The sequence below is a fragment of the Thermobia domestica genome, chromosome 15 (assembly GCF_964235325.1).
Source record: "Thermobia domestica chromosome 15, izTheDome1.hap1.1, whole genome shotgun sequence".
NCBI classification, from domain to species: Eukaryota; Metazoa; Arthropoda; class Insecta; order Zygentoma; family Lepismatidae; genus Thermobia; species Thermobia domestica.
In genome coordinates, this window is record NC_137468.1 from 90,910,519 (window position 1) to 90,938,344 (window position 27,826).

At 35.9% G+C, this 27,826-nt stretch overlaps 1 protein-coding gene across 1 annotated transcript in view; it reads right to left on the minus strand.

The window, feature by feature from the left end:
* Nucleotides 1–909: 909 nt before the first annotated feature.
* Nucleotides 910–27,826, minus strand: part of Zyx (lipoma-preferred partner zyxin) — a 41,034-nt gene continuing 14,117 nt past the window's right edge. Inside the window, 4 exon segments of the mRNA XM_081739956.1 lie at nt 910–3,716; nt 3,719–3,809; nt 20,695–20,815; nt 22,712–22,890. Coding sequence (XP_081596082.1) covers nt 3,661–3,716; nt 3,719–3,809; nt 20,695–20,815; nt 22,712–22,890 — 447 coding nt within the window. The 3' untranslated portion in view covers nt 910–3,660.

Genomic DNA, 27,826 nt, shown 5'->3' on the forward strand with positions numbered 1-27,826 from the left:
TACAGAAAACTATTGTATGATACCGGAGAAAAGTAAAAATTCCCTTTGAGACCCTTTAATATGGTAACCTCATCATCTGGATGTAAGTGGTGATTGGGCTAACTGGCCAACCACTGAAAAACATGCAGCTGATGAGATTAGAAAAATTGGAACTGAAACGCAAAGCTGTGTTTCAGCATTCAAAAGAGGAAGCATTGCAGAAACAAATGGAACGCTTGAGAAAAATAACCAGAAAATGCTATCTTTTAACTTATTTTGCATGCAATTTGTATTCATTTAATATTTGTGAAATGTTAAGACGTAGCATATCTAAATGTGTAATCATGAACATCAAACATGTTATTCTTTGATATTTGTAATTAATTGGTCTTCTAGTGTTTTCTGTACCAAATGTAATACGACTGTAAAATAGTCTAAATACATGTAATACGGTCAATCAGGCGAGGAAAGGTTTGGCTGTGAGGGATAAATGGAGGCTCAAACAATCGAAAATACATATTATATATGTATGCATGCGCAAGGAGAGCATTCACGTTACTAATTTATTATTTTTAAAAAAATTGTTGAACCTTTGAGCTTAGAAAAGGGAATTTTGATGTTCTGAAGGGATTTTATGCTGCTTCATGTTGGCAACACTGATCGCAGATGAGTAAGATGCTGTCGCCTGAGGAGAAACAGTAGAACTGGTGTTGCAAAATTTCATGACCTCCAGGAATAATACGACCCTTAATAAAGGATACATTTTCATTACATCCCCATGGATGGCACTGGTATTTTGCAACGGTGTATTTTATGACATTTACATTGGAACGCAAGAGGTTAAGTAGCAGATCATATCGACTGTTATTTTCTTCTACCAGTGACGCATAGTATTTGTAAATTCTGAGAGATACAGAAGAAACGACACCGTAAAAAATATTATTTATATTTTTCTTTAAAAATACAGAGAACATCAAGAGTTATTACCATGAAAAATCATATGAAAAACTCTTGCTACACAATACTTTGTAACATTGGAAAACATCATCTTATTACATGTCTTTTATATATAGGAAAAGAAGAAAAAATAATTACAATACATAGCAGCGCTTTTCTCGAGCATAATACATTATCACAAGTACGTACATGTGTACAGTTGGCTACAAAACTTCCCCTTCTACAAACCTGATCTCACAGCTATCCCATGCAGAGCTGATAATTCATTCAATTTCAGTATCCTTGATTAATGTGTTTCAACACTACAAACATCCTAAAATGACTTAAAGTTTTCATAAACAGAAGAATTTTTGTAGCCAACTGTACAGTCGGCCCCAAAAGTTGATTTCTTCCTACAAGAATCACAGTACTCTTGGTTACATCTTTCGGGTGTCATTTGGCCGTACAAAATATATGAAAATTAATTCTGCCAAGCCTTAAACGTCCTCAAAAATAAGGTACTCAACTTTTGGCACTGACCGCACAATTATCCCAAGTTATCTAGCCCAATAACTTTATACATATTTATATATAACAATAGATACTCTTCTATCGCTAGCAAACAGCTGAGAGATAGTCCTTTTTAACATATAGACAAGACGGGAATGATCCTTTAATCTTGTGTATATATACATATAACTTATAAACATGTATGTATATTATAAAGCACCCTTTTTCAACGTTTCCCTATTAACAGTTCTTTGAAAACTACATTAATAGATATTTGCATTCTTTTGCGCGTATGTTAGTATATATATATAAAAAGTAAAGCAATTAGAACATTTTATAAATGTTTTTGTTACCAAAAAAAAAAAAAAAAAAGTAGGAAGGCGAAAGCTTTACATAAATCAATGGAAGTATGAAATTCAATATGTTAAGTCAATGATAAATAACCGAAATACTTAGCTACAGAAAGCGTTTGAATTTATACAATTACGATACATAGACGGAACATAAATTCTAGAAACGTATCATAATATAATGCCCTTCCCATTTTTTTATTTAGCATCAATAATAATTAGTTATGTCAGAGTACGTATCTTCCATTAATACAAAAACAAAATGTAACAAATATTACACATTCTCAGTTATGGGGGATAGAAGGTGCTCAGACTTTTCGTGATAATCAAAAAATTGACGAAAACGCTATCCTCAATGAGTTCCACTGGAGCTAACAATTTCTCTTTGTAAGTTATATAATGGAAAACTTAATTCATATACTGAACCGAATAACTGTTGCGAAAAGTAAAAGAACAGGGTAATGGCAACAATGTTATATTAAAGCGGAATATTTTACGAAGTTACCTAGAAAAGTACACTGAAGCTTTCTAACAGTTCGGAATTTAATTATAGATTTGTTTACTTGGTAATTATAAGTTATATAATAGATATGCAAATCACGAATTTAATACTTGTTAGCAACGGTCCATTAAGAGCACGTAGGAAAGAAAGAAGTCTTGGTGGTAAAATTTAACATCTTTTCCCCATTTTGCAGCATATTTAATCAAAAAAAAAAAAGTGTGGAAAACATACTTAAAATTTTGTGTGCAGCTTTTTCCTAGCTTTAAAGAAACTGAATAAACTTTCAATTAATCTAGTTGAAAAAAAAAAAAACTATTTTTTCCCAATATGATTTGATATTGCTAATAATTACTTCAAAATTTCTAAAATTTGAGTAATAATTTGTATTAATAGTTTGGCCTCGAAACCAATACAATAACATACTAAGTAATATTAACACAGTACCTTCAAAGTATAATGGTATGATTACTATTGAAAATACAATACTCGATTCGAAGCTAAATATTTCACGCTTTTCTACACAATTCATTTCAATTCTGCTCTCTCTCTCTCTTTCAGATATGTGTGAATCTGTACATTAATAGAGAAACTTTACATACATTAATACAAGCATTCAACAGGCTCCAAAAGTACGTAACTCCTTGATATTTTCCTCACTCTGTAAAATACTTGTCGAAACAATAAGCCATTTATTTATTTTTTAAAGGGAAGAAACACACCTTAACTGATCAACTTATTCAGAATACGGCAAATTCAAGATAAACCATATTGTTCATCGGCCTTCAAAAAGACCAATTCGAACGCAATGGTGAAGGGCAAATAATGGAAAGGACAGTGACAGAGAAATGAAGGATGGTAATTCTGATCAATTTTTCACAAATACGGTGTAGCGGATATTTAACCATCTAATGTTGTTAGCCAGGACATCGATGGGGTTATTTTTGAAAACCAATGCATTCATAAACTACGTTAATGTTATTTGTAAATCTTACGATAAAAGTTTACTTCACAATACTGAGAATAAATAAACTGCTGAAGTAGCATTTACCTTCTGAGTTTCTTGCGGGTTATCTTCGATTTTTTTTTTTTTTTTTAATTCGCACTTTTTTCTCTCAACTGAATCAAGAACTACTACTTTTGGAGCAAGTATACGAAGTTAATATGAATAACGTGTGCAATATTACGTAGCTAACAAAGCACTGAAATTGAACTTAGCATCTGCGAGATACTGAATCACTGATTACCTAACTGAAATCCTTGGAGTATTTTAACTGCATGAAAGAACTATCTATATAGCATCAATACCCAGGTTTCCTGGACACTTTCACAGTATTGAATATGACAAAAACATCTTTCCTTTTTTTAAGTATTTCATATTGAAAATTATCCATCTTGGATACTTACAACTCTGTAGTCATATGACATGTTAAAGCTTGAACTCGAGAGGCATTACAACTCTTGCATAACACATGATCATCTAAGGGAAAGCAACCTCGCCCTTCAGCTTCGGACGACAGCACTAGTCCACAATCCTGCGTTAGTAGATGCAAAAAACATATATATGAACACACGCACAAAACACATGCAACAAATACACACGAAAGAATCCTTAATAGTAAGAAGAAATGAAGAAATCACATTTAAAGACTCGAATAACAGACAGAGAAGATCATTAATTTGTTATCTAAGAACAACTTTGAAAGTATGTTATCAGCAACATTGTAAGTTATTAACACTCAACTGATTTATTTGTACTTATTAATTCATATTAATAGTTTTCAACATTACCCACCAGGGAGTCTACTAAAATTCCAAAATGAAATTGCGAGACTTTTTCGTGACTTTTTTCTTCTTTCCCAAACCATAAAATTTAATAACATTTTCAAGAGCGAATTTGGGTGCGAATTGGGTCAAATTTTCATGCATGCGATAGAAGCGTGCTTTGCTTGCGATTAGGTAGCGTCTGAAGCCGACCATAGACATTTTGGTGATGAATTTTCACGTTTTATAGAACAAAATTTTCCAACCTATACTTATATTTGTACAGATAAAAAAAATCGTGACCCAAAAGCTACATTTCGTGACTTTTTCTTGACTTTCATGACCGTTTTCTAATTTCGTGACTTTCGTGACCGATAGACACCCTGCCCACCCATTTTTGCACGTTCCGAATGACACTGCAAAATTCATAGAACAACCTTGCTATATTTGTACGTAATTTTCCTAGTTCTTCCTTTAGAATTTTACTTAGTGAAAGTTAGTATTTGCGAGATTCTAGTTACTGCTCAGCAGTTTGCCTCAAAATTATACAATGTAATAACTAATTTGAACTGTAATTTTTGACCCACATAACAAGGCTATTTCTTCAAACAAAATTACTAGAAAATTGCGCATAGAAGTAGTATTACTATTCTTTGGATTTTGCAAATTTGTTAACACGTAAAATTATTCGTGTACGGGGGAAGGCAACGTCCTAGCCACACTGGAATATCACTTTTCCTGAGATCAGGAAAGTCAAGCGGTGCCAACTCTCTTCAGAGGAAAAGTAAGTGATTGCTCGTACTCTCCAGATGATGCTGACTTTGTAGCGTCCACTCAGCCTCATGAAGACAATTAGGGAGCTATTTGGAAGAAAGAAGTCTAGAAAGCTAGCATTAACGGCAAGGGTAGCCGATGTGCTGACTACACATCATACCAAAGGCATGAGTACCACAAGCTGGCTGGTAAGGAAGCCTTGCTTCTCGCAAGAGGTGTTGCGTCAAGTGGAGGGAAAGATAATGAAGAGTTACAGTACGCATGAGATTTTCAAACACTAAGAAATTACGCTTTTAAGTGTCCTCTTTGACTTTGTCAGCTTAATTTTCGGTACATGTGTTGTTACCTTATCTAATTCTTCTTTTGTCCTAAACTATTAATTAACTAAGTCTTTAAACTCAACCCTACCGTCACTTGGTAAAAAGCAGCGGCTCGAAACATAAAATGTCAGACAATACGTAACTTCACAGATATGATTTCTTGAAACTAATGAACATTCTCAATATAGAACGACAATTTCAATCTTACAATTCGTAGCTTAAATATGAAGTTATAGAACAGGCAAACCATCACAATTCAATTATGCATTATGATTGGAATACCATATTCCATTGGAAAGAACAAAATGAAAACAATTTAAAATTTCTGTTTGCAAGTTCCTCCAAATATTGATTGTACTTGTAAAGATCTTGTAAATTGCTGTAACACCTTATAAAATATCGTATTTAAAAATATTAGATAGTCAAATTCTTTGTTAGTTTGTAGAGAGCATTCTTATCTAAAAGATCCAACAAAGAAAGTTGAAACTTTTTGAAACGATAGCGGTTTAACAGTGTTATTTTGTAAAAAAGACAAAATATTTATTTCTGATTTCGAATTGAATCTTTTCAATCTTGAACATAAGTTCAAATGCGTGTAATGATATATATCGTGCATTAGATATTTAAGGTCCAAATTATACATTAGCAACATTTTTTAAAAAAATAAACGTAAATGTTGATTTCCATTTAACGGATATCAAGTTTTCTTCACATAAAAATATTCTGGCTGTAGATTTGGCCATAAATACGATCAAATAATGTATAGTATGTAACGTAATATTTTGGACATAATTAATAAATTAATCTCCAGTTCTTTTGTCTGAATGCTAAATTATACCTACAAACCGATACACTCACCGATACTTTACGATATTTATTAACTTTAAAATAGACACGGTAATACTGCAAATGATCTTCCCGATTTCAAAGTTCGTTTGATAACTCAAGTTTATTTATTCACAATGAAATGTGATCTATGTTAAAGAAAAGAAAAAACTTAAAAGTTTATACATATATGTTATGTTACAGATCATAGATGCTCAATGCGAGTACCTTTTGTAATTCGAGACGCATCAACACGATAGTCTAATTCTTGCTACACTCTTTCCAACATCTCAGAGTCAATAGATGCAACTGTTTCTTGGAAGCATACTCAAAGTTCAGGCAAATTGTTAGGTAGGGATGGCTGACAAACAGCAGCGTGCTGTAAAGTGGACTGGCCAAGTCCCCTGACATTTTACTTAAAGTATTTTGTGATAAATATATATGGAATAAAATAAAACAGTGTTTATATTTCTCTTTTTTTTTTTTTTTTTTTCCTAAAATGACACTGTTTTACTTGTTATCACACAACTTTAGTAGCGCCCGTCCGCTGGCTTCGACAGTTGAGTAGAGATCGAAAACACTCGGATTTTAATCGGCGGCTTTTCTCGGGGAAAGGAACAGACTTCAGTCAGTCAGTCAGTCCGCGTATCATGTTGTACAGGCTCTAAGCTCGGGAGTTCAGTCATAAGTAGGGTTGCCAGACGTCCCGGTTTTCAATGAAAGAATTAACTGTCCCGAAAAAGGCTTTCGGGATGCCTGTTTGTCCCGGTTTTCGTTCTTCAAATTGAAAAAAATTCAACTTGCAGGAACTGGTATGTCTCGGCTAAAAACGTAAGGTTTTCAGAAGATTTATGTAGCCAATTAATTTTACTAAGCAACAGCAAGGAATTTGAAAATCACATTTATTATTTCGTCTTATGGGTTATTTAGCTTCCAGAGGATATTAAAAAAAATATATATATATATATATTCAGGGGGGAGGGGCGCTTATGTTTTGGCAATAATTTCTTAAATATCATTTTCAATAGAGAAGAAAGTCTTTTTCCGGTGATAGGCTTTAACTGTTAGTTATTTTATACTTCAATCGGCAGCGCAGAACTGCTTTACAGTATTGTTTGAAATTTAATCAACAGTGGCGATACTGATCTCAGTCGCTGCATCTTAACAGCATTTAAACTATTTCGCCCTATATCTTCTGAGGAAAAAATTTACCATCAAAGCATTTTATGCAGTGTATACATACCTTTGCAGGTGAGGTGAAGTGAATTTAATTTCTTTCTTGGTGTAGTGTGAAATCAAATTTTCAGTTTAAAATTTCGTAACAACTCATTCTAGCACAAGTAGTAGTAGTTACACACATAAAGGTACATGTCTTGTTTAATTCTGGTCCTGGACTTTTTCTGCCAAACTTTTAGAGAACCTGCGTAAATCTTTAAAGATATTTACTTTTTGTTTATCGTTCTGAATTTAGCGGTTTTTTTTTTTTTTTTTTGGGCTAAATTTGTATTTCTTTTAGAATAGGTTTCAGACTCAGACGATGACGCAACAAAGGAAAAAGTGTCTTTTCAATCATAAATGGGAGGGTGTCGTAAATTCGCGCAATATATGGGATCTGTTAAACACAATAAATTAGAATTCGGAATAAAGACCACCATGCAGCTCTTTATAGGTTATATTTTCTCATTCTTTATACATCCCTTATCAAGCTTCATTTGTATTAACTGTATATAGAATGAACTGGAAAACTGTGAATAGTAACCTGGAAAAGACAGGTACCGGTAATTAATTGATTCTGACCAAATGAATAGGAACCCTGACCTTATATATAGCCTGAGATTGGTGTCCCGGTTTTTCGTTTACTAAATCTGGTAACCCTAGTCGTAAGTAAATTTAATGTTCATTTGCTTTTTATAAGTAACAGTTTAAACCAATTAAACTTAAATTATCAGTTTTGACACTATAAGAGATGTAGTGAAGTGTAAAATGTGGAAGGGGACTCGGTTATGAAACCTAGTCCCTTGCAGCAGAGCAGTGGTATTACTTGAATTGGTACAGGGGAGTGAGGATTGGGCCTTTTTCGGTGCTGTGTTCTGGACCAATTATTTATGGTATCATTTGGAAGCCTGAGTTTTCAAGAAAAACAACAAATAATAACCAATGGTGGGCCAACTCCAAGCATCTCCATTCAGACAAAATTAAAGAACAGACTATTCTGCTTTTTAAAAATAGTTTTAACTGCATGCAAATCAAGAAACAAACTGTACTGCATGTCTTGTGTTCTGTTCTACACAAAAGGACAAGTAGAATAATGATGGATTTTGTGACATCAGGTATTTTCACAAAACCAAGATGCGCCACGAAAAGTGTTATTCACACACACAGACAAGAATGAACAGACGAGCAGCCCCTATATGCGCTATTGAAATTAGTTTGTATCGTCTGCACGGCGAAAAAGACAATCAACGTTTGGTAGAGAACAATGTTTCGTCGTGAGTGAGTTGGCGCTGCCATTAGTTTTCGAGCGTGACGTCATGGGTTGTCCTTGTAACCAGCGTATTCTTTCAGTCAGCTTCGCATGTGAATGTGAGGTGCAGTGCAAGATCACATTACCAATCACCCGTATTAAATTACTATCATATTTTTGGGGTACCTTTTACAAAAGCATTTTCTGGTATTGTGCCTGGATTGCTTTATTGACGTTTTCGTACATCTTTATCGATTATGTTAAAAGCACACGGTGCCAATGCACACCTGTGCACACCACGCTTTCACCCACCATATGCCATTAGAGACGGTTATTTGCGAACTTTCCACGCTGCTGACAACAGATCGACTGGTTAGTTCTGTCGTCGCATGTTGGAGGCGCTATGGTTCGCCTTGTTTCCAATTTTTCACGGAGTTTACGGTCCGTATATTCTCGTCTAAATGTGTTCACACCTGTCTGCAATAAGTAAACTGAAAATTTTCTGGATAACCAGAAGTGATTGTCAATTTAGTGAGCAAGTTAGATGTTTTCAAGCCTAATGGAGCGGTTGATTCAACCGAAACCTAATGAAGTGATTAATTGATATCTGCTATTTTTGGCTAATAAGAGCTACCATTTAGAAGTCATAACAAACGGAAAGATTCTGTCAATCAGGAAAACTATGTTGAAGTAATTCAGTTACGTTCTAAGTACGACAGTAAATTGAGTTTTCATCTTCACAGGACGGTAGTGTATAAAGAAACATCAAACAGGATTCAAAATTATATTGAATGTGTTGGTGACGTAATTCTAGATAAAATCTAGTCAGAAATAAACAATACATTTTTTCAGCAATAATGATGAACAATGCTAGGAACACTGCAAAATTCTCTCAACTGTCAACCGTCATTCCGTACGTGGAAGACGGCAAAATTCATTAAAGACTCATTGATTTTACAGATGTTAGTAGTGATCGCATTGCCACTGCTGTAAGGGAACATGCTTTTCAAGATCTCTTTCACTTCAACTGTGAACAGAAGCTTATAGCACAAGGCTATGATCGAGTTGCCATGCTTCCAATCTCATGTGAAAACAATCTCAGTGCACATTTCATACACTGCTATACTTACATGCTCAATCTCGTTCTTTCACACAGCCTGTTATTCACATCAAGGAATGTAAAATATTTTTTTTTAAAACATTGAGTGGCATTCCAAATTTCTTTTCGTATTCATCGAAACACGTTAATGCGCCTGCTGAACCACAAGTAACTAAACGATTTCCAACGGTTGCCAAAACAAGATCGAATTACAATTCCAGAATTGTAAAGGCAGTGAATTAAATACTTATTATTATTATTATTATTATTATTATTATTTAAATAAGGACATTGCAAAAGACCCAGATAATTGGGACACCGAAGCTTTCATGACTGCAAGAGGCTATGTGTCATCATTGAAGGATTTCGACTTTGTATTTCTATTAGAAATTTTCAGCCATTTTTGTTTTTCACTCACGGATACACCATTCAACATTCTTCAAAGTAAAATCTTGGATGTAAAATAATGCATTGAAAAAGTAAAAGAGACTGTCACCTTGGAGATGCAAGAAACTATTTTCAACGTGGAACCTTCTAAGAAAAGACGTACAGAAAATAACCCAACATATCTAAAAATTAAATATGTATGTGTCTACAATGAAATTGACACTGTGATTGGACAAATGGAGACAAGATTTCAAGATCATAGTACGTTGCAATTTCTTTACTACTAGATTTAAAGAAATTTCAGCTTATTTTTGATTATTAAATCAAGTTTTTTTTTTTTTTTTTTTTTTTTTTTTTTTTTTTTTTTTTTTTTTTTTTTTTTTTTTTTTGCAATTTGCAATTTGCAGAGTGAATCTCAGACTTTTAAACAAAACTGTGACTGAAACGATGATTCCTTGAAAGAAATAGACTTGGTAGAAGAAATTTTTCCAGGTGCTGTTTAGTGTCAACAATACCAGTCAGCACTTCCACCATAGAGCGCACATTCTCTTGTTTGAAACGTATCAAGACGTCTATTCATAATACGCAGAGCGAGAATAGGCCATCTATTTTTCCCTGTTGTCCATTGAAAGAGGCTTGCTAGATGAACTGCTAAGACAAAGACATTCTACGACACAGTAATGGAGTAATTCCTTCAGATGGATTTAGGATTTAGATTTCTGCGCTTTCGGCATCTATATCGATTTAGCCCGTAACGTATGAGGGATGACGTCCATCGGCGAGCACACTATCCGGGGAAAGGGAAGGAAGAAAGAACTGCGGAAGGAAGGAAGCGGCCTGCGACCTATAAGTTAGGTACCACTCCGGCATTTGCCTTGTGTGAATGAGGAAAACCTCATTCAGGATATCTGGCCTGAAAAAAGCTTTTTACACTTTCGACCGAATGCCCCCACCAGAAACGAACCCGGAACTGCTCGCATTGAAGGCGATCCTTCAGATGGATGACAAGAGAATTTCACTAATATACAAATAAAGGTACGTTTGATCTTTTAATTATTTTATTTGATTGTTTCACTTTTTATTTGATGAATTTATTAACGTATTTCTTTATACGTTAAGTTTATGTTTATTCGATTTCTAATTTATTTATTTATTTTTTACGCCTAAGATAGAGGTGTCTTCGAACTTAGTCCCTATGAGAAAAGTCACCGCACGCCACTTCTCATGAACTTGGATTTTAACATACCCCACCCCCCCAACAACAAAAAAAAAAAAAAAAAAACGCATAAGGTGATATCTAGCGACCGGGAAGGTAGAGGAAGGGGACATGGAAGAGAAGTTGATGCCCACTACTAACTCGTCCTATCCATTGATTTGGTAACCTGCTGAGATCCCTCCTGACATTCCACTGCCAATGTGGAAGTACCCCGTCCTGCTGGAGAATAATATTTTCCATATTCTCTTCCAGCTGCAGGAAAAGACGTCTGTAGCATGTGAAGGTAGGAAATTCCGTTTACAGTGCCCCGATCGAAATACACAGGACCTTATACTTTTTACAGGTGACTGTCCACAGAACAAGTTCACCTTGGGGAATTACAGATATGTTCTTTGCAGTGGTGTATTTAGGGGGGTGGCTATCGGGCTCAAGCCCCCCCTCTGAAATAAATATTCTATGCAAAACTTCATTAAAATCTGTCAGCACCCAAGAGGAAAAATGTAAGTGCTTATTTATGTGTTTAGAATACCCCCACCCCCTCGAAACAAAATCCTAAATACGCCTCTGGTTCTTCGTAACCATGGGGAATTTCCAAAGCCCAGATTCTCACATTTTGTTTGTTTACTTTCCCGAAAGGTGGAAGGTAGCCTCATCACTAAACACAACTGACTTAATGAAACTATCTCTTTCCATAAGGTTCTGCATTGCAACGCAGACCTCAAGTCTTATCTTGATCAGTAGGTTTAAGCGCTGAGGATAAGAAAATAAATCTTTAGTGTAACCTAGCTCGATATCAGCACAATGCTTGGTGTTGGATGGATTTCCGGTCATGATCAATCTTTTTCTTATAAAATCCGTTGAGAAGCTATCATATGATTCTTTTGTAACGGCGAAATTTTTAAAAGTATGTATTTGGTTAAAATATTGACAACTAATGACACTGTTCTGAGCAATATAAAGAAACGGAACCAAAGAATTAGTTATTGAATTTATGTAGCGAGAGATCATAGGCATTTTTATTGAAAGTAAATGTTATTTCGTGAAGATAGAAGTTAATTAAAAGAATTGTCCATTTTGTTTATTAATGTGTGCCTTGGAAATCTAAGTTCTAAATGTTGTTAGTAAGAATATAACGACCATTTTTGCATTGCGTGAGATTTTCCATCATATAATTGAATATATCTTGGATTAGTCCTAAATGAACTTATTTATTGCTATGCAAGTCTAAGCAAGTCTAAACAATTAAAAATTATGGATATGCTTCTAGTTACGTATTTGTTATACGGACCAAAACTCTCAGTCGAAACGCCGCCTCCTAAAATCTTGCACAGCCGAAACCTCACCGGACAAAATCTTACAATAAGAATTTATTCAGTGCAGAATGTTCAAAAATATATAAAGGAAAAAAATTAACAATGAGTTTCTGAAGTCAAAATAATAATAATAATAACCCTAAAAGAAACTTTTAAAAACAATAATCTGACACAATTCTAAATACGACTCACTTCCTAATCATCAAGTATTGAAGATGGACATGCATTTTCCTAAAAAAAAAAAGTTTAGAAGTTCAATCCAAAGACGGAATGAACTTATCGTTCCAAATTCAATTTTCATTGTAAGAACTAATTACTCTAATGCGAAGTTGAAAACAGCATATTTCCCTGACTTTCGGCATATTTAAGCATTTTTCTGACTTTGTAAGTCAATATAAACCAAGACTTTTCCTGAACTAACATGCAATTATGAAATGAAATATAATAAATAAAATAAAATTTATTATGTTCAAAATTACATTTAAACTATTGAAAACTCAATAAGTCTGGTTTAAAGTAAACGATTTATTTTCAAGTCATTACTGAAATTGTTCAAATATAAATTCTATATAGCTAATTGAATTTGATTGTGAATGACGACAGATTTGTAACAAAGAACTTTCTCTCTTTTCAATTTTAAAATATGAAATTTTAGTTGATAAATTTATCTGTTGCATTAGAAACATAGCATACTGAGTAACAGAAAAAGCAATTACTCAAAATACAAGGGAGGATCAAAAAGTAATGCCTCCCTCATTATATTTTTTTTTTTCTATTACAGCTACTGACTTATCTACGCATGACATTATAGAGGTAGCCTTCCTCCAATAATGTAGTCTTTCTTTTTCAGATTGAGTTATTAGAACCATGGATCTGACGCTGAAAGAAAGAGTCGTCATCGAATTTTTGGCGAAAGAAGGTTGTTCACCTAAGGAAATCCATATGCGCTTGAAGAATATGGGGATGCGGTAATGGACATTAGCAATGTACGGTGTTGGGTGAAGAAGTTTAGCAACGGAGAAACAGAAATCGCTAATAAACCAAGAAGCGGTTGGCCGACAACATCGATCACAGATGAAAATCGAGAACGTGCTGAGGAATTGATTCGAGGAGACAGGCGCATTACAGTTCAGAGTGTTGCTGATGCTTTGAACATCCCGTCTAGCTCTGCCCAAGGAATAATTGCTGACTTGGGATATCACAAAGTGTGTGCTAAGTGGGTACCTAAGCAACTGACTGTTGATAAATGGGAGGCGGCGAGTGGACATCTGTCAAGAGCTCCTGAACGCATTTGCAGTTGAAAATCAAGACTTCTTCAAAAATGTGGTCACTGGAGATGAGACGTGGGCATACCTGTATGACCCTGAGAGCAAAATGCAATCCAAGGAATGGCGCCACAGTGATTCTCCCCGTCCCAAGAAATTCAAGTCTTCCAGATCAACCCAGAAGATTATGGCAACAGTTTTTTGGGATACACAGCGTGTTATTTTTGTTGATTTCCTGCAAGATCGTGCCACAATTGACAGCGAAACCTACGTAAACACACTTCGGAAACTTAAGGAAGCGCTACGAAAGAAGAGACCACTGAAAGATATTCATTCCATCAAATTCCGTCACGATAATGCACGCCCACACACCTCATTTTTCACAACTCAGGCGATTGCGAAAATGGGTTGGTCAGTTGTCAGTTGATTTGGCCCCTTCTGACTTTTATCTGTTTGGCCCTTTAAAAGAACATCTACGTGGTTGCCGATTCAATGATTTGGATGAAGTTAAAACAGCTGTAAAATCATGGGTCAAAAAGCAACCTCCTGAATTTTTCCACAAAGGTTTTGACGCTTGGGTTCAAAGATGGCGTAAATGTGTTCAATTTCATGGAGAATATGTTAAAGGGTAGGATTCTGTACAGGATAGTTCAGACTATGCTCTGCAATAGCTTGTCTTGTTCTATGTTCATTAATTTTTTTTTTTTTTTTTTTTTGTGACACAGGAGGCATTACTTTTTGATCTACCTATATATATTTTTTAAACACAATATAAGATTTTGAAATAAACGATAAGCAAAAAATCAACAACAGAATACTGATAATTTAATTTGCTGTAATCATTGTTGATTTGTTAAGCATTTTGAAAACAGCGTTATTAGGTTAGTAGTTAGAATTTGAATCAAGTGACTGCTATTTGAAATGCTATAGTATCTGCACTACGAAATTGATTTACTAAAAATCACTCCTGTCGTTAGTCGCATACAATGTGCGTCATCAAGTTACGTATTTTTAAATATAGGATTCTTTTTGAATTGTTTTACTACATTGTGATAGAATGACCATTATAATTTGTACACAATTTCTCAACATTTTTTTTTCAATGCTCACAGTTATTCTTAAAAGATATTCTAGAACACATTCCACGAATTATAACTTCGAAATAACGAGTATGTCGACTTATGATTTATTAGAATCTTCTTTCATTTGACATAACGTAAAGACCTTCCGAAGTTTAGTGATTATCAACGTGTTGTATACGATTCGTATATGCAATAGACCCGTAATTTATAACTCAGGAGAACACGATTTAAGCATGCACGTAATGTTCATGCTCAAGCACAATGCAATACTTTTCATTTATTTCTGTCACTTACCGACGTCCTGAAAAAACAAAATATTTTAACTTCTTCAAAGCTCAATAAAACCAGACAAGTCTGTCGAAAGTAATACTTTACATACGAAGATATTCACCACGTCTATACGAAAAAAAAGACCAGTTTTAAACACACTACTTCAAGCATTTAAGTATAAGATCTACATATTTATTGCTAATGATATTGCCATTCGACTTTCAGATTAAAAGAGGTAACAATTTATGTTCACCAAATATCGATATCATCATACAATTTAGTAATTGTAGTCAGCTTCACAAGTGAATAAATCAATATAAAATTTCAAACAAATTAGCATAAAAGGCAATAACTATATCATAAACCATGCAATTGAACTGATTTTTATTTTAAAGCAAGAAAAATCCACTGAATTCCATGCACTTTAATTATACGTGTACAATATAAAAACTTTTCTTTTTTAACAATTAAAACTTATTGAAGTTTATCCAAGGAATAATGTTTTGCAAAATGATTTTCAAAATAAATTCTACCTTTTGTACAGGGTGTCAAAAATATCAGGACAGGTCAGTAATAATGAGACGCGTAGGCGAAGGAAATCAAATATTGCAAGTGGATATTGGTACGAAAACTGCATCGAAAGGAGGTGTAACCATAATGACAGCCATCTTGAGTTCCGCTACATTGAATATTAAACTTTTTTTTTTTTTTTTTTTTTAACTGAAAGAGGTATGTCAGACATTAATTTAGGGTAGAATCGTTCCACAAATGAGAATCTGAACGCATTTTTGATCTACTGCCATTCGTTTAATCCCGGTAACGACCGAGATATGGATGGTGTGCTGCGTTTGACATTAGAAAATAAGAACTGTATGAAAATCTTTCAGTTTAATGTCCCATGATTATGTCCTTTGCGCTAAGGGAGACGAATAATATGGAGTAACTGCTGGAATGAGAATGCGGGAGGAAAGGGAGTATCCCAAGAAAAAAAGCACGGACATAATGTTGTTTGCCGCAAACTTACTTCGTCGGGGATAGAATCAGAGACCCCACGCTAGAGGTCTGCATGGGCTTAAGCCTGACCCGGCCCGCGGGCCGGACTCGAACCTACAAAGCATATGTCACTTCGTGTTCGTAAATTTGTAACTGTATTTCTCGGGCCTAACTTTGTAAATATACTATACAACAATATTTATTGGACTATTTTTTTTTTTCAGAACTTCTAAAGTACAACTGCAAAATTAAATCTCTCATTGCTCTACATAAAAATATAATTTTGCGTTAATTATTAAGTTTCTGCAATTTGGGCTTCTTTCGGGTTCATTTGATTATCACACGAGCTCGGGATTAATTGGTAAAACATGTTTCGGACTCGGGCCGAGCCCGGGTAAAAGTTTCCGGCCCGTGCAGACCTCTACCCCACGCACCAGTGGTAAGCGCTCTACTTCTAGGCCCCGTGCTCCCGGAGAATTATTTGAAAGACGTGTTTACTCTGTTTCTATGAGTAACTGTGTATTGCAAATTTGAGAGAGTATGAACAAGAAAACAGGACATTAACTTACGGAATGAGTCAAATCAAGTACTTAAACCGCCTCTCTTCGAGTATCTGAAAATAGGCCAACCGATCGAAAGTGCATGTTGTAGCATATTCCAAGAAAATCCTCTTGTTTCGTCCACAAAGCGATGCAGTAAGTCATTCAGGATTTGTGGTTTTGTGTGATACACGTTGTCCGTAATGTAATTCCACAGACAATATCTCAGAGATGATAGATGGGGAGATCTTGCAGGCAGATTCGATCACACTTCTTCTTTCAATCTATCGTTTTGGAAATGTTTCAAGTAAGTATTGTCGGACATGCCGTTCTTAGTGCAGCGACGCTCCGTTCTGTTAGAACCAAACGCAATTAAAATCCTGTGTAGGCATTTGGACGGCAAGGACAACCTGTACCAAATACTTCTCATCTTTCAGAATGCCATCAGTGAAAAAAGAGGACAAACACTTATGTCTCCCATCACTTCTACCCAAACATCAGTTTCTATGTATACTGGCTATGACATTCTATCATCCAAAGTGGGTATTCATCGCTCAAACAGTGACAATTATGTCGGTTCACCTAAGCGTTTAACATTGGTAATGCTAGATCTCAATGTATGCAGATTTTCCACAAAAGATAGTAACACATCCACAAAAACTGTCTCTCTGCTACATGATTTCGGCCTTTCAGTTCCTGCGAAACGTGAATATTTCTTTTTATGTTGACTTCTAAATTTGGTTACGTTCGGGGAATGTAGCATTAAATAACTGTTGCATCACAGTATACGATCACTTACGATCTCCATAGCCACGGATCATTAATAACATAATACGTCCTCGTTCACTGACTTCCATTGCAATCACTAACACGCACACAATTATCATTTCTTTAGCACAATACTCATCACTACTAGCGGCTACATGCAGAACGTCTGCAAGTAAGATAACAAAGTGTAATTGACCTTCGGCCCTTTATCAGATGGCACGTGTGTTTTAAGATAGATTCAGGGGGAAAATTGGTCTCATTAGTCTGCTCAATTCATACTGATTACCGACCAGTGGGGCTGACGATAAATTTCTCGCGTCATATCTTGAAATTGACGCAACAGACAAGAGGCTCATACCTTTGGTACAGACATGCGATATGATAGAACTGTCACGAGACAAATTTATCGTGTCGGCTCGTCTCATAATAGGCATCATTCACGATTAGACACAAATGTCAAACATTGCACATCCTACCTCTTAAACGAATGGCAATAGGTCGAAAATGCGTTGAACTTCTCATTTATGGGAAGATTCTAGCTTAAACTAATGTGTTACACATATTCCTTTCCATTTTAAAAATACTGTGATAACCAATATGACGGAACTCAACATGGGTGCCATGATGGTCATACCTCCTTTAAATAGTTTTCACACAAATACAAACTTGTAATATCTGCTTTCCCTCCGTCATTATTGGCCTTTCTCGATACTTTTGCTTAACCCTGTATAATCTTAACCTGCGCCAAGCTTTCGACCTGAATTTCGAAATAAATCGAGAAGCTAACAAATACTTATAATAGCATATTTTCATGTATTGTTTTGCCTTCTACCTAGCACTTAAGTTAGTTTATTTATATGGATTGAACACTACAGGACACTTATAATCTAAGTGGTAGATGGCTCATCTCTGGTGCAAGGTCACTGGTTCGATCCCAGGTTATGTGAGTTTGTGGTAGACAACATCCAGTCCATGGGTTTTCTCAAGGTTCTCTCCCTTTCCTCCAACATTCTCGTTCCACCAATTGTTTCACAATCCTTCACTTTTATTAATAACCTCTCCCTCTTAACTTAAAAGACATAACGTAGAACGTTAACATGAAGTTATATATATATATATATATATATATATATATAACAATTACAATAATGGTACGCACCACAACATAGCTTCCACGGAAGCTGTGAAAACGCGACTTCCTTTGAAATTTTGAGGATAATATACCAAAGCTGAATTTTAATAGCAGAAACACTGCATATAAGACATGAAATGGAATTTGTGCTTCTCGTTTATAGCATATTAGTTGAGTATTGATCTATCTCAAAATAAATGAACTACCCTTTCCAATGCTACGCGTCATGACAAGAATAGTTTTATATGAGTTGGCTGTCTAGATTTGTCAGTAACAAGTTTGCTCTCGAAACAGGACAGCGAAATTATATAAATACTGAATATACCTGGGTCGTACAGAACAATATGTCACCAAAGTCTTCGTAAGACGCATAGAGAATCTGCGAAGCCTTACAGAACAATGGGACAGCAAAAAAAGTCTTCAATGAGGGATGAGAAAGTGTAACACACATGCCTTGGCAGGGTTGTTGTAGTGTTAGTGAAGAGAAAGTGCAGACTGTTGGTGCGTTGCTACGGACGGATCGACGCCAGACGGATCGTGAGTTAGTCCGAAAGATAGGATTATCTCATATGACTACACTTCATATTCTGAGGGAACGCCTGGCATCTAAGGAATGAGAAAAATGGCATCGCGATGGGTTCTGCATTTGGGAAATGCAGAAATGGCTATGATATATCGTTACTCAAACCCACTTGAAGTGCCATGAGCGCGAAAGAAAAGTTCTCTTAAGCTCGATTGGACACAGGCCAAATGGAGTGAGCCAAAACTAAAACGTCAGTCGAATAAGTGGCGCTATTACGGGTCACTACGAATATCAAAATTTGTCAAAGCCCAGGCAATGTAAGGATAAACTGATTTTCGTGTACGACTGTTATGGCATTATCCTACAGGGTGTCTACTAAAATTCCAAAATGAAATTTCGTGACCTTTTCTTTACCAAATCATAAATTTTCCTAACATTTTCAAGAGCGAATTTGGGTGCGAATTAGGCCAAATTTTCATCCATGCTATAGAAACGTATTTTGCTTGCGATTTGGTAGCGTCTAAAGCCGACCATAGACATTTTTGGTGGTGAATTTTGACATTTTATAGAACAAAACTTTCCAATCTGTACCTACATTTGTAGTTAAAAAAATCGTGACCCAAAAGCTAAATTTCGTGACTTTTTCGTGACTTTTATTACTGTTTTCTGATTTCGTGACTTTCATGACCGTTTTCTGATTACGTGACACTTTCGTGACCGATAGACACCCTGTCCTAACACTAATTGCACTTCAAGGACTGACTGAATGCATATTGCTCATTTTGGAACAGAACCTGGGATTTGTGTTGCGAAAGAAATGGCAAAACTTTTTATAGAATCCTCCGATTATTTTGAAAGAGAATGCTCGGACGCATATAGTGCAACTTGTAGTACAGACAATAGACTTGAAATCATTTTTTCATTACTCTTAATATTTTTTACAAACAGAAACCTCAATTCTGTGGACCTTTTGTCAAATCCTCTGATTTTCAGAGATTAAAATATGTTGGGCTTCCTAACAGCATGTATATCCTATAACATCGGGAAAGTTTAATGAATAATTTGCAGGAAAAATGTGATGTAATGGTGTAACACCTAGAAAATTAAAAATATCTGTTAATCTATCAGTGACAGACAGGCTTTAATTTATTGCACTGTTAACTGTAAAAAGGTGACTCTTTTAAGGTGCATAATATCTTAAGACGATATCACTGGATTTCGCTACCAAAATTCAGAGCCTACATTTAGTCTAAAAAGAAGAAAGTAGCTAATATTGTATTTAAGCGTATTCAGTTTTCCAATGTAAAACAGAACACATTCTGCGATTAATTTTACAAATAGCTGTAAGTACACAAAATAATTCTTTACTCATATATCTCAAATGACACAACACTAAGCAAATAAATAACACGAGATAATCCAATAATTGTTCTGAGTAATACACAGCTAAGATATCGCTGCTTTTACAACACAGATAACATAATTAAAATAAAGCATTTTACATAAAAGCCATTCCAAACCTAGATTTACAAACTACAATGCAATATTTAGTGTGATTTTTATTATGTATCATCTTGATATTTCAGCAGTAATCACCATGCTTCTATTGATTTTCAGTATGTGATATATACTGGACTAGTGGGAATATCGTATAATAATTAATTTATTTTTACAGCGATTACGTACCTCACATTTGTAACAATTGACGTGGAAACTTCTATCCAGTGCAACTACTCGCACAGTTTCATCCTGTCCAGGCTCTGGCATGATAGGTAATTTACAAACACAGCACCGGGGAGCAAATTTTCTGAAATACACCAAGCATTATTCGAATAATGTACGTTAAATTAGTTGAATTAAATTCGTAGGTACACAAAACTAAGTTACACTAGCATGACTAAACGTAGGTACGCAAAAACTTGTCTCCTCCCTATCCAAAATTGCTCAAGTTTATTGCCCATAAAACAAAATTGACACGGTCAATCGTCCTGGGGTTTCGAAATTTAGTTCAGTGTAACAAAATACATCGAATCAATACTCTGGGTCCGTTGCCGCTAAAAGTATTTCACCCACTGAAAAAAATCATTCTGTGGTTTCGAAATTTGGATTCTGTATTTGGGAAATTTGGACAAAACACAGAACTTATATTTATTTTTTGTGGCTGTGATAATTATCAATATATAACTCAATAAGACATCGAATAACATAGAGCTGTATCGCGTTACTGTAAAGTTATTAATAATTATTGCAAACTAAAGTGAGTTTTAAGTGATTGAAACTAGTTTGTAATTTTTAAATAATCTTCGTGTAAGTAGCAAGTAATTTTATATGGATTATACTACGAAATTCTAATAATTCGAACTGTGGAGTTATAGGCTAAGCGGTTAGCATATGCGTTTTTGGCGTGGGAGAGCCACGTTTCGATTCCCGGCGGAAGTTCATGTGGTTCGGATCCCACGTTAAGTTGTAGGTCTACACGTCTCATATTGCCTCGCTGTTGAAAGGGATGTTGAACTCAAAATTGAATCAAGTCAATTAATTTTAGAAGTTATTTCACACGAGTTATAGGATTTCCCAGAATGAAAAATTCCCATTAACATGTCATGCATTTAGTAGCGCAGCTGAAACAGTACCGAAGAAGAGCTGAGCGATATCTTAAAGCTGCATTTGTCACAATTCATTATAAGGATGTAAGGTAAGATGTTTTTATTTTTTAAATATTACCATATGCATCCTATAGCATCCACGAATATTCTGACTGATACTTGAAATGACTAAATACGAGGGTCAGTCAAAAAGTTAGTTGCTCTGCTTCAGAAAATAAAACAGGATAGAAATTTTACACTAACTTTATTTGTATCGTAAAGTTCAATTCACAATCTACTTTCCAACGTAATTATCTCCGTTATTTAAACATTTGTTGAGGCGTGGTATAAGTTTTTCTATGCCTTCTGCAAAGAAATCCCTCCCAATGCCCGATAACCATTCTTGGGCTCCAGCTTTCACGTCATCCGAGTGGTATCATCGCTTTAGAAGTTCGTCTTTCATGGAAGTCACACGGAAGAATGCATTCATCCACGCGAGCACCGACTTCCGGATTTGTCGCAATTAATGGTCTTCCCTTGCGCTCAGCATCGTCAATATATATACGTCTGTTCGCAATTTCGCGATAGCCTGACGTGACATTGCATTTTCACCATACACTTCATTGCAACTGCCGATAAATTTCAGTGCAGTTACACCTTTTCACCAGAAAGAAACGAATCACTGCACGCATTTCCAATTTGGACGCCACTTGCAGCTGTCGAGTCATGTTTACAACTGATTATCAGAACACTTCCACTTGCCTCGTGAAAGTCGCTACGTCACACGATATGGCTACATGTCTGCAGTGTTACCACACAGTTTCATCAAAACAGCATTTGATCAAAAATATTTACGAAGAAGTGCAATTAACTTTCTGACTGACCCACATAATAAATTAATTAAATACACAATGGGCCTTTTACATCCTCAAAATAACATCCACAAATTCTTTGTTGAATTTTCGCTCTAGTTTTGATTTACTCAGAAGGTACATTTTTCCAAGGTTTCTAGGGATTGTTACTAGCTCTTTACCATACACATGTAATTATGAACAGTAATATATATTAACTTCAAAAAATTATCTTTATTTCTAAATATTATGTATATAACTACTTACTTGTGGAAGTCATCGATACAATGGATTTGGTTTGTAGCGTCTACAGTGAACGGAATACCATCAAGGATCTTCCCACAGACAACGCAACAAAAACACTGCGGATGGTACGGTTTTCCAGTTGCCCTCAGAATACGGTCAAGAATTGGCTTCATGCATACAGAGCACTTTTCTAATGTATTCTAAAATGAAAGGAAATAATTATCAACTACACTAGAAAGGAAGTCAATTTCACTATAATAATAATATAACTTTAAAACTATATCATCTTTCTTTAAAAAAAAAAAAAATAGATAATACAATACCATATTTGAATCAACATAATGAACAACTATGAAAACTCCTCCCCTCTTCCTTTTTTTTTTTCTGCATACACATGCAGTATTAATGCAGTAACAGTTTTCTACGTATTTGTCACCACAGTAAGTGTTTACGTGAGAAGGAATTCCTACTCGTAATCCTACAAAACTTCTTGTACTTCGACCTCTTGCTACGTCGTTCTTCAAAAATACTTATCGGCGGGAGCTCATGTGGTTCGGATTCCACGTTAATCAGTAGGTCCACGTCTCATATAGCCTCGCTGCTGAACGGGACGTAAAACTCAAAAACCAAAACCAAAAATACTTATTTTTAGCTAAAGGCGAGGGGAGAAAAAGCAGCCACGGAAATATACATCAAGTACTGCAGAAAGACGATTTTGAGGTAAACAGCACCTAAAATAAACTCAATGGTATTAAAAATATTTGCAACCTTTATTGTCAATACTATAATGTCGTAAAAACGATATTCAAATGTACCAACAATGTGTATAATGTAGCCTCAAAAAGTTATGGGACTTTACACATGGAATAATACGATACCTTCATGAAACCATGTATGCTTTTACTAGGCTACTGTGTATAGGGGAACAATCCTGAAGTATTTCATTTGGTAATACTGTATGTTAAAGTTCACATTGTAATTACTATGTAAAGGCGGCATTTGCCATTGAAACAAGTCATTAAAATATTACTCAAATGTGGGATGCATCAGGTAGCCTTTTCACAGTAATCCATTTGATGTTAATCCATGCAGCAACAACTATACTACGAGGGTCACTACGAAAGTTTTGAGATACGCACTGTTGTGGCACAGTATTAGAATTCCAACAATTGCGTTCGGTAGTGGTATCCAGAGCGAAGAAGCGAAGCAAGTTTCAACTCGCCTCGCTTATCGGCGTGGCCGCATCGCCTTCACTTGTTTGTTGATGTGAGCAGTATTCGGCTGTCTAGAATGGAGCTCGAAAGGGAACATTTTCGGGCAATGATCCTTTACGATTTCAAAAGTGGTTTGAACGATCGTTTGCAAGGGGCATTTGGGGACCTTGCTCCTTCCCGTGCTACAATTTTTCGGTGGTTTGTTAAATTCAGAAGAGGCCGGACATCGCTTAAAGATGAAGAGAGAGCTGGACGTCCCGCAACAGCTGTGTCAGATGAAAACATTGCTGCTGTGGAACAAATGATTCGAGAAAATCCTCGAGCAACTTTCGAATCTACAGTGAACATTGGATCGCCAGCAGTAACAAAAATTCTTCATGATCATCTTCGGCTCAGGAAGGTTTCATCTCGTTGGGTGCCTCACACTTTCATTGAACAGCAGAAGCGCATGCGTGTGGAATGGTGTGAAGAAATGCTTGCAAGATTTGATGGAGGCAATTCTCGACGCGTCTCTGTCATTGTTACTGGTGATGAGACTTGGATCTATCAATTTGACCCTGCAAATAAACGCCAGTCTACAGTTTGGATCTTTCCAGACGAAAATCCACCCACGAAAGTGAAGCGACCGCGAAGTGTGGGGGAAGATGGTCGCAACTTTCTTCTCCAAATCTGGCCATGTTGTAACTGTTCCACTTGAAGAATAAAGGACTGTTACTGCTCAGTGGTACACCACTGTTTGCCTAACAAAAGTGTTCCAGAAGCTTCGGGAACGGTGTCCAAGAACTGGATTGCGTGGGATCCTGCTTCATCATGACAACGCGTCCGCACACACGGCCAACATCACAATTCAGTTTTTAGAATCTACGGAGGTCAAACTTATGACTCATCCGCCGTATAGCCCTTACCACACCCCGTGTGATTTTTTTCTGTTCCCCAGGATCAAAGATCACATGCGTGAGAAGAGATTTTGCAGCCCTGAAGAAGCTGTAGTGGCTTACAAGAATGAACTTTCAACACTTGAAGAAAAAGACTGGCAACACTGCTTCCAAAAGTGGTTTTCGAAAATGTAAGTGTTAAATTGATTTTAAGTATGTAAGTTAATTCACATCTCAAAACTTTCGTAGTGACCCTCGTAACAGTGACTACTAAGAAAATAATTTCTTGAACCTAAACTGTTCTTAACTACACTGCCACTTTCGCAAACTCTTCTTTATGACGATGAGCTTATTATTTAAAGTAATGAGTTGTCAAATCTGTTTCTGTTAGACACAATGACAAGAAATTAGTTCATACATAATTAGTATTACTGGTACTTCCTCTTATCCTATTTTCAAGAACCTCAAGTTTGTACGTTTTGTCTTGAAAGTTCCCCTAGTGAAATGAACAAAAATTCTTTTAGCTGAGTATTCGCGAAGTTACGTATAGAACTGACGTTTATTTAGTGCATAATATTGTCGATTAATTCTCTGTTATTAAGTTCATTGTTCATGTTAGTTTAATATTCTTTACAGCGCTTGTTTTCCAATCTATAGTGTCGATTTTCACAAGCGATGATAGCGCCATCTAGTACAAGTAAATATCATCACCGGTCGTAAACACATATTGGACCCTAGTTTATTCCTGCCAACGACGATCAATCTCTATGAGGAAGATCACATAATGGAGCCTTCTAATGCAAAATATTGTTATAGTGCATTAATTAAGATAAGCAGGGAATGTGGATTCACCGTGCAAAGAATGGCACAGCACGTGTGTTAAAAACGGTCAGGAAAGTGAGGTGATTCCTGCACTGCAGAAACAAGTAAACTCCCCGTCCATCTACATCCACTATATCCGCTATTACCCAGAAAGAGTATTTTGTTGCAAGAAAAAACCTAGATACAGAGACAGATTATAAACTGTGATGAAAACATCTCTCAAGACAATTCACACCACAATTTATCCTGATCTGAAATTGGAGAAGCGTTGAAAGGGACAAGATCACGTGTTTTTTTTTTGGGGGGGGGAGGGGGGGGCAATGCACAACTTTGTACCGAATGTCGACGACTTAACGAGCACCAGACAGCGAGCGATAGTGGAAATACGTTGTCAGACTTCAAAGATACAATTTTGGTAACGGATTCATGATTGTTGCTAGTTTCTGTTGCAATGGGAAATAAAAGATAGCCGTTCTGTTAAAAATGCAAAACTGTATTCCTATTATTATCAGACTAATGTTTTGCACCAATTTATCGCTAAGATATTCCTCGTCTGTATGAGAGGGAGACAAATTGGACATAAACAAACAAATTCAATAACACACACTTCGCACCTACAGAGGGTCTGGTGTGTAAAACATTCGGTTGTTTCCTTCCTTCATTAATATATATAATATTACAACCATGAACAAGGTGTTCTCAACATATGGACATTGGATTGCCCAAGCACAGCAACTACTCTGCAGTATAAGCCATATGGTCTGAGTGGAGAGCACCGACTTCAGGAGTGAGATAGTGTGTGGTTGTTCTGGGAAGCGGACTGGGTAGAATAGTGGTTAACGCATCGGTACGGTATGCCGAAAATCCGGGTTCGAGTCCTAGTTCAGTCATTCACTTTTTGAGTGCACTGAGTTTCATCTCCATAAATTAAGAGGATTCTAAGATATTCTATGCTTGGCATAAATTTTAAACCATCTTCTCCCCTGTGAATCCCGTCCCCCTTAGGATAAGCATAATAAAGAATCTAAATAACCTACTGTCTCTTTTAAGTTACGGTTTCTCCGAAATCTCTCTTTAAGATTTAAGAAATGACACTTGGTATTTGGACTTCTCATTTAAAATAATTAGATATATGTTTCAGTGTTTTTTCATATTTGATATAGAAAAGAAGAAACGAGATTGAAAAGAATAACTCATAACTCGGAATCTCTAGGTTAGAAACATAAAATTTGGTGTTTGAACTTCATTTAAAATAATAAGAAACGCCTTTAAGCGTCTTTTGATATTTGACCTAGAAGGAAAGAAAATGGGATGAGATGAATAATACATGTTTCATCCTTTATGATATTTGGAGCCGAACTCCGAAGAGTGAAATTTGTCTATGGCCGAGCTTGGCCACAAATCACAGATTAATATCTCAGATGACGAGCTAGTTGCCCACCAAATTTCATCTAGATGCGACCAGTAGTTACCGAGAAATAAAGTACGGCATGTAAGTTGGGCCGAACCTACCCTAGCTAAGGTCGGTCACCAAATATAGCGAGTTTTATTCCTTAGACGATGGGCTGCTTTTCAACCAACTTTGATTCAGATCCAGCCAATACTTACCGAGGAATAAAGTACCACATACACATCAAGCCAAGCCGAGCTTGTCCATGGCTAAGTTCAGCCACCAGATACAGTGAACTATATTCCTTAGACGACGGGCTACTTGTCCACCAAATTTCGTTCCCATCCGGCCAATAATTATTGAGAAATAAAGTACCACATAAAAGTAGTCTATCACTGGCCGACCTCGGCCACCAAATATAGTAAGCTTCATTTCTTAGACAATAGGTCACTTGCCCAGATAGATATATATACACCTGAAGTGAAACTCTAAGCTTCCGTATGCTTATGCCGGGAAAGAGATTAGAAAAAAAGAGGTGGGGGTTGCAATTATTATATTAAGATGTCCATATTTCGAAATCCCTTGTGGTTAGACATGAAAATTGGTGGACTATTCATTTAAAATAATTAACACGTGTTTCAACGTTTTTAGATGTCCATCCTAGAATGGAAGAAGAAAGACTAGGGTGCTTCAAGTGGCACCTATTTCGGTATAACTTTGGGAGGGGAGGGAGGACATTCAGGTATGTGTTTCGTTGTTAAATATCGAAGTAAATATACCCAGATCCTAGGGTGTCCAAGGAAACTTCGGGGGGGGGGGGGTACGTGACCCTCTC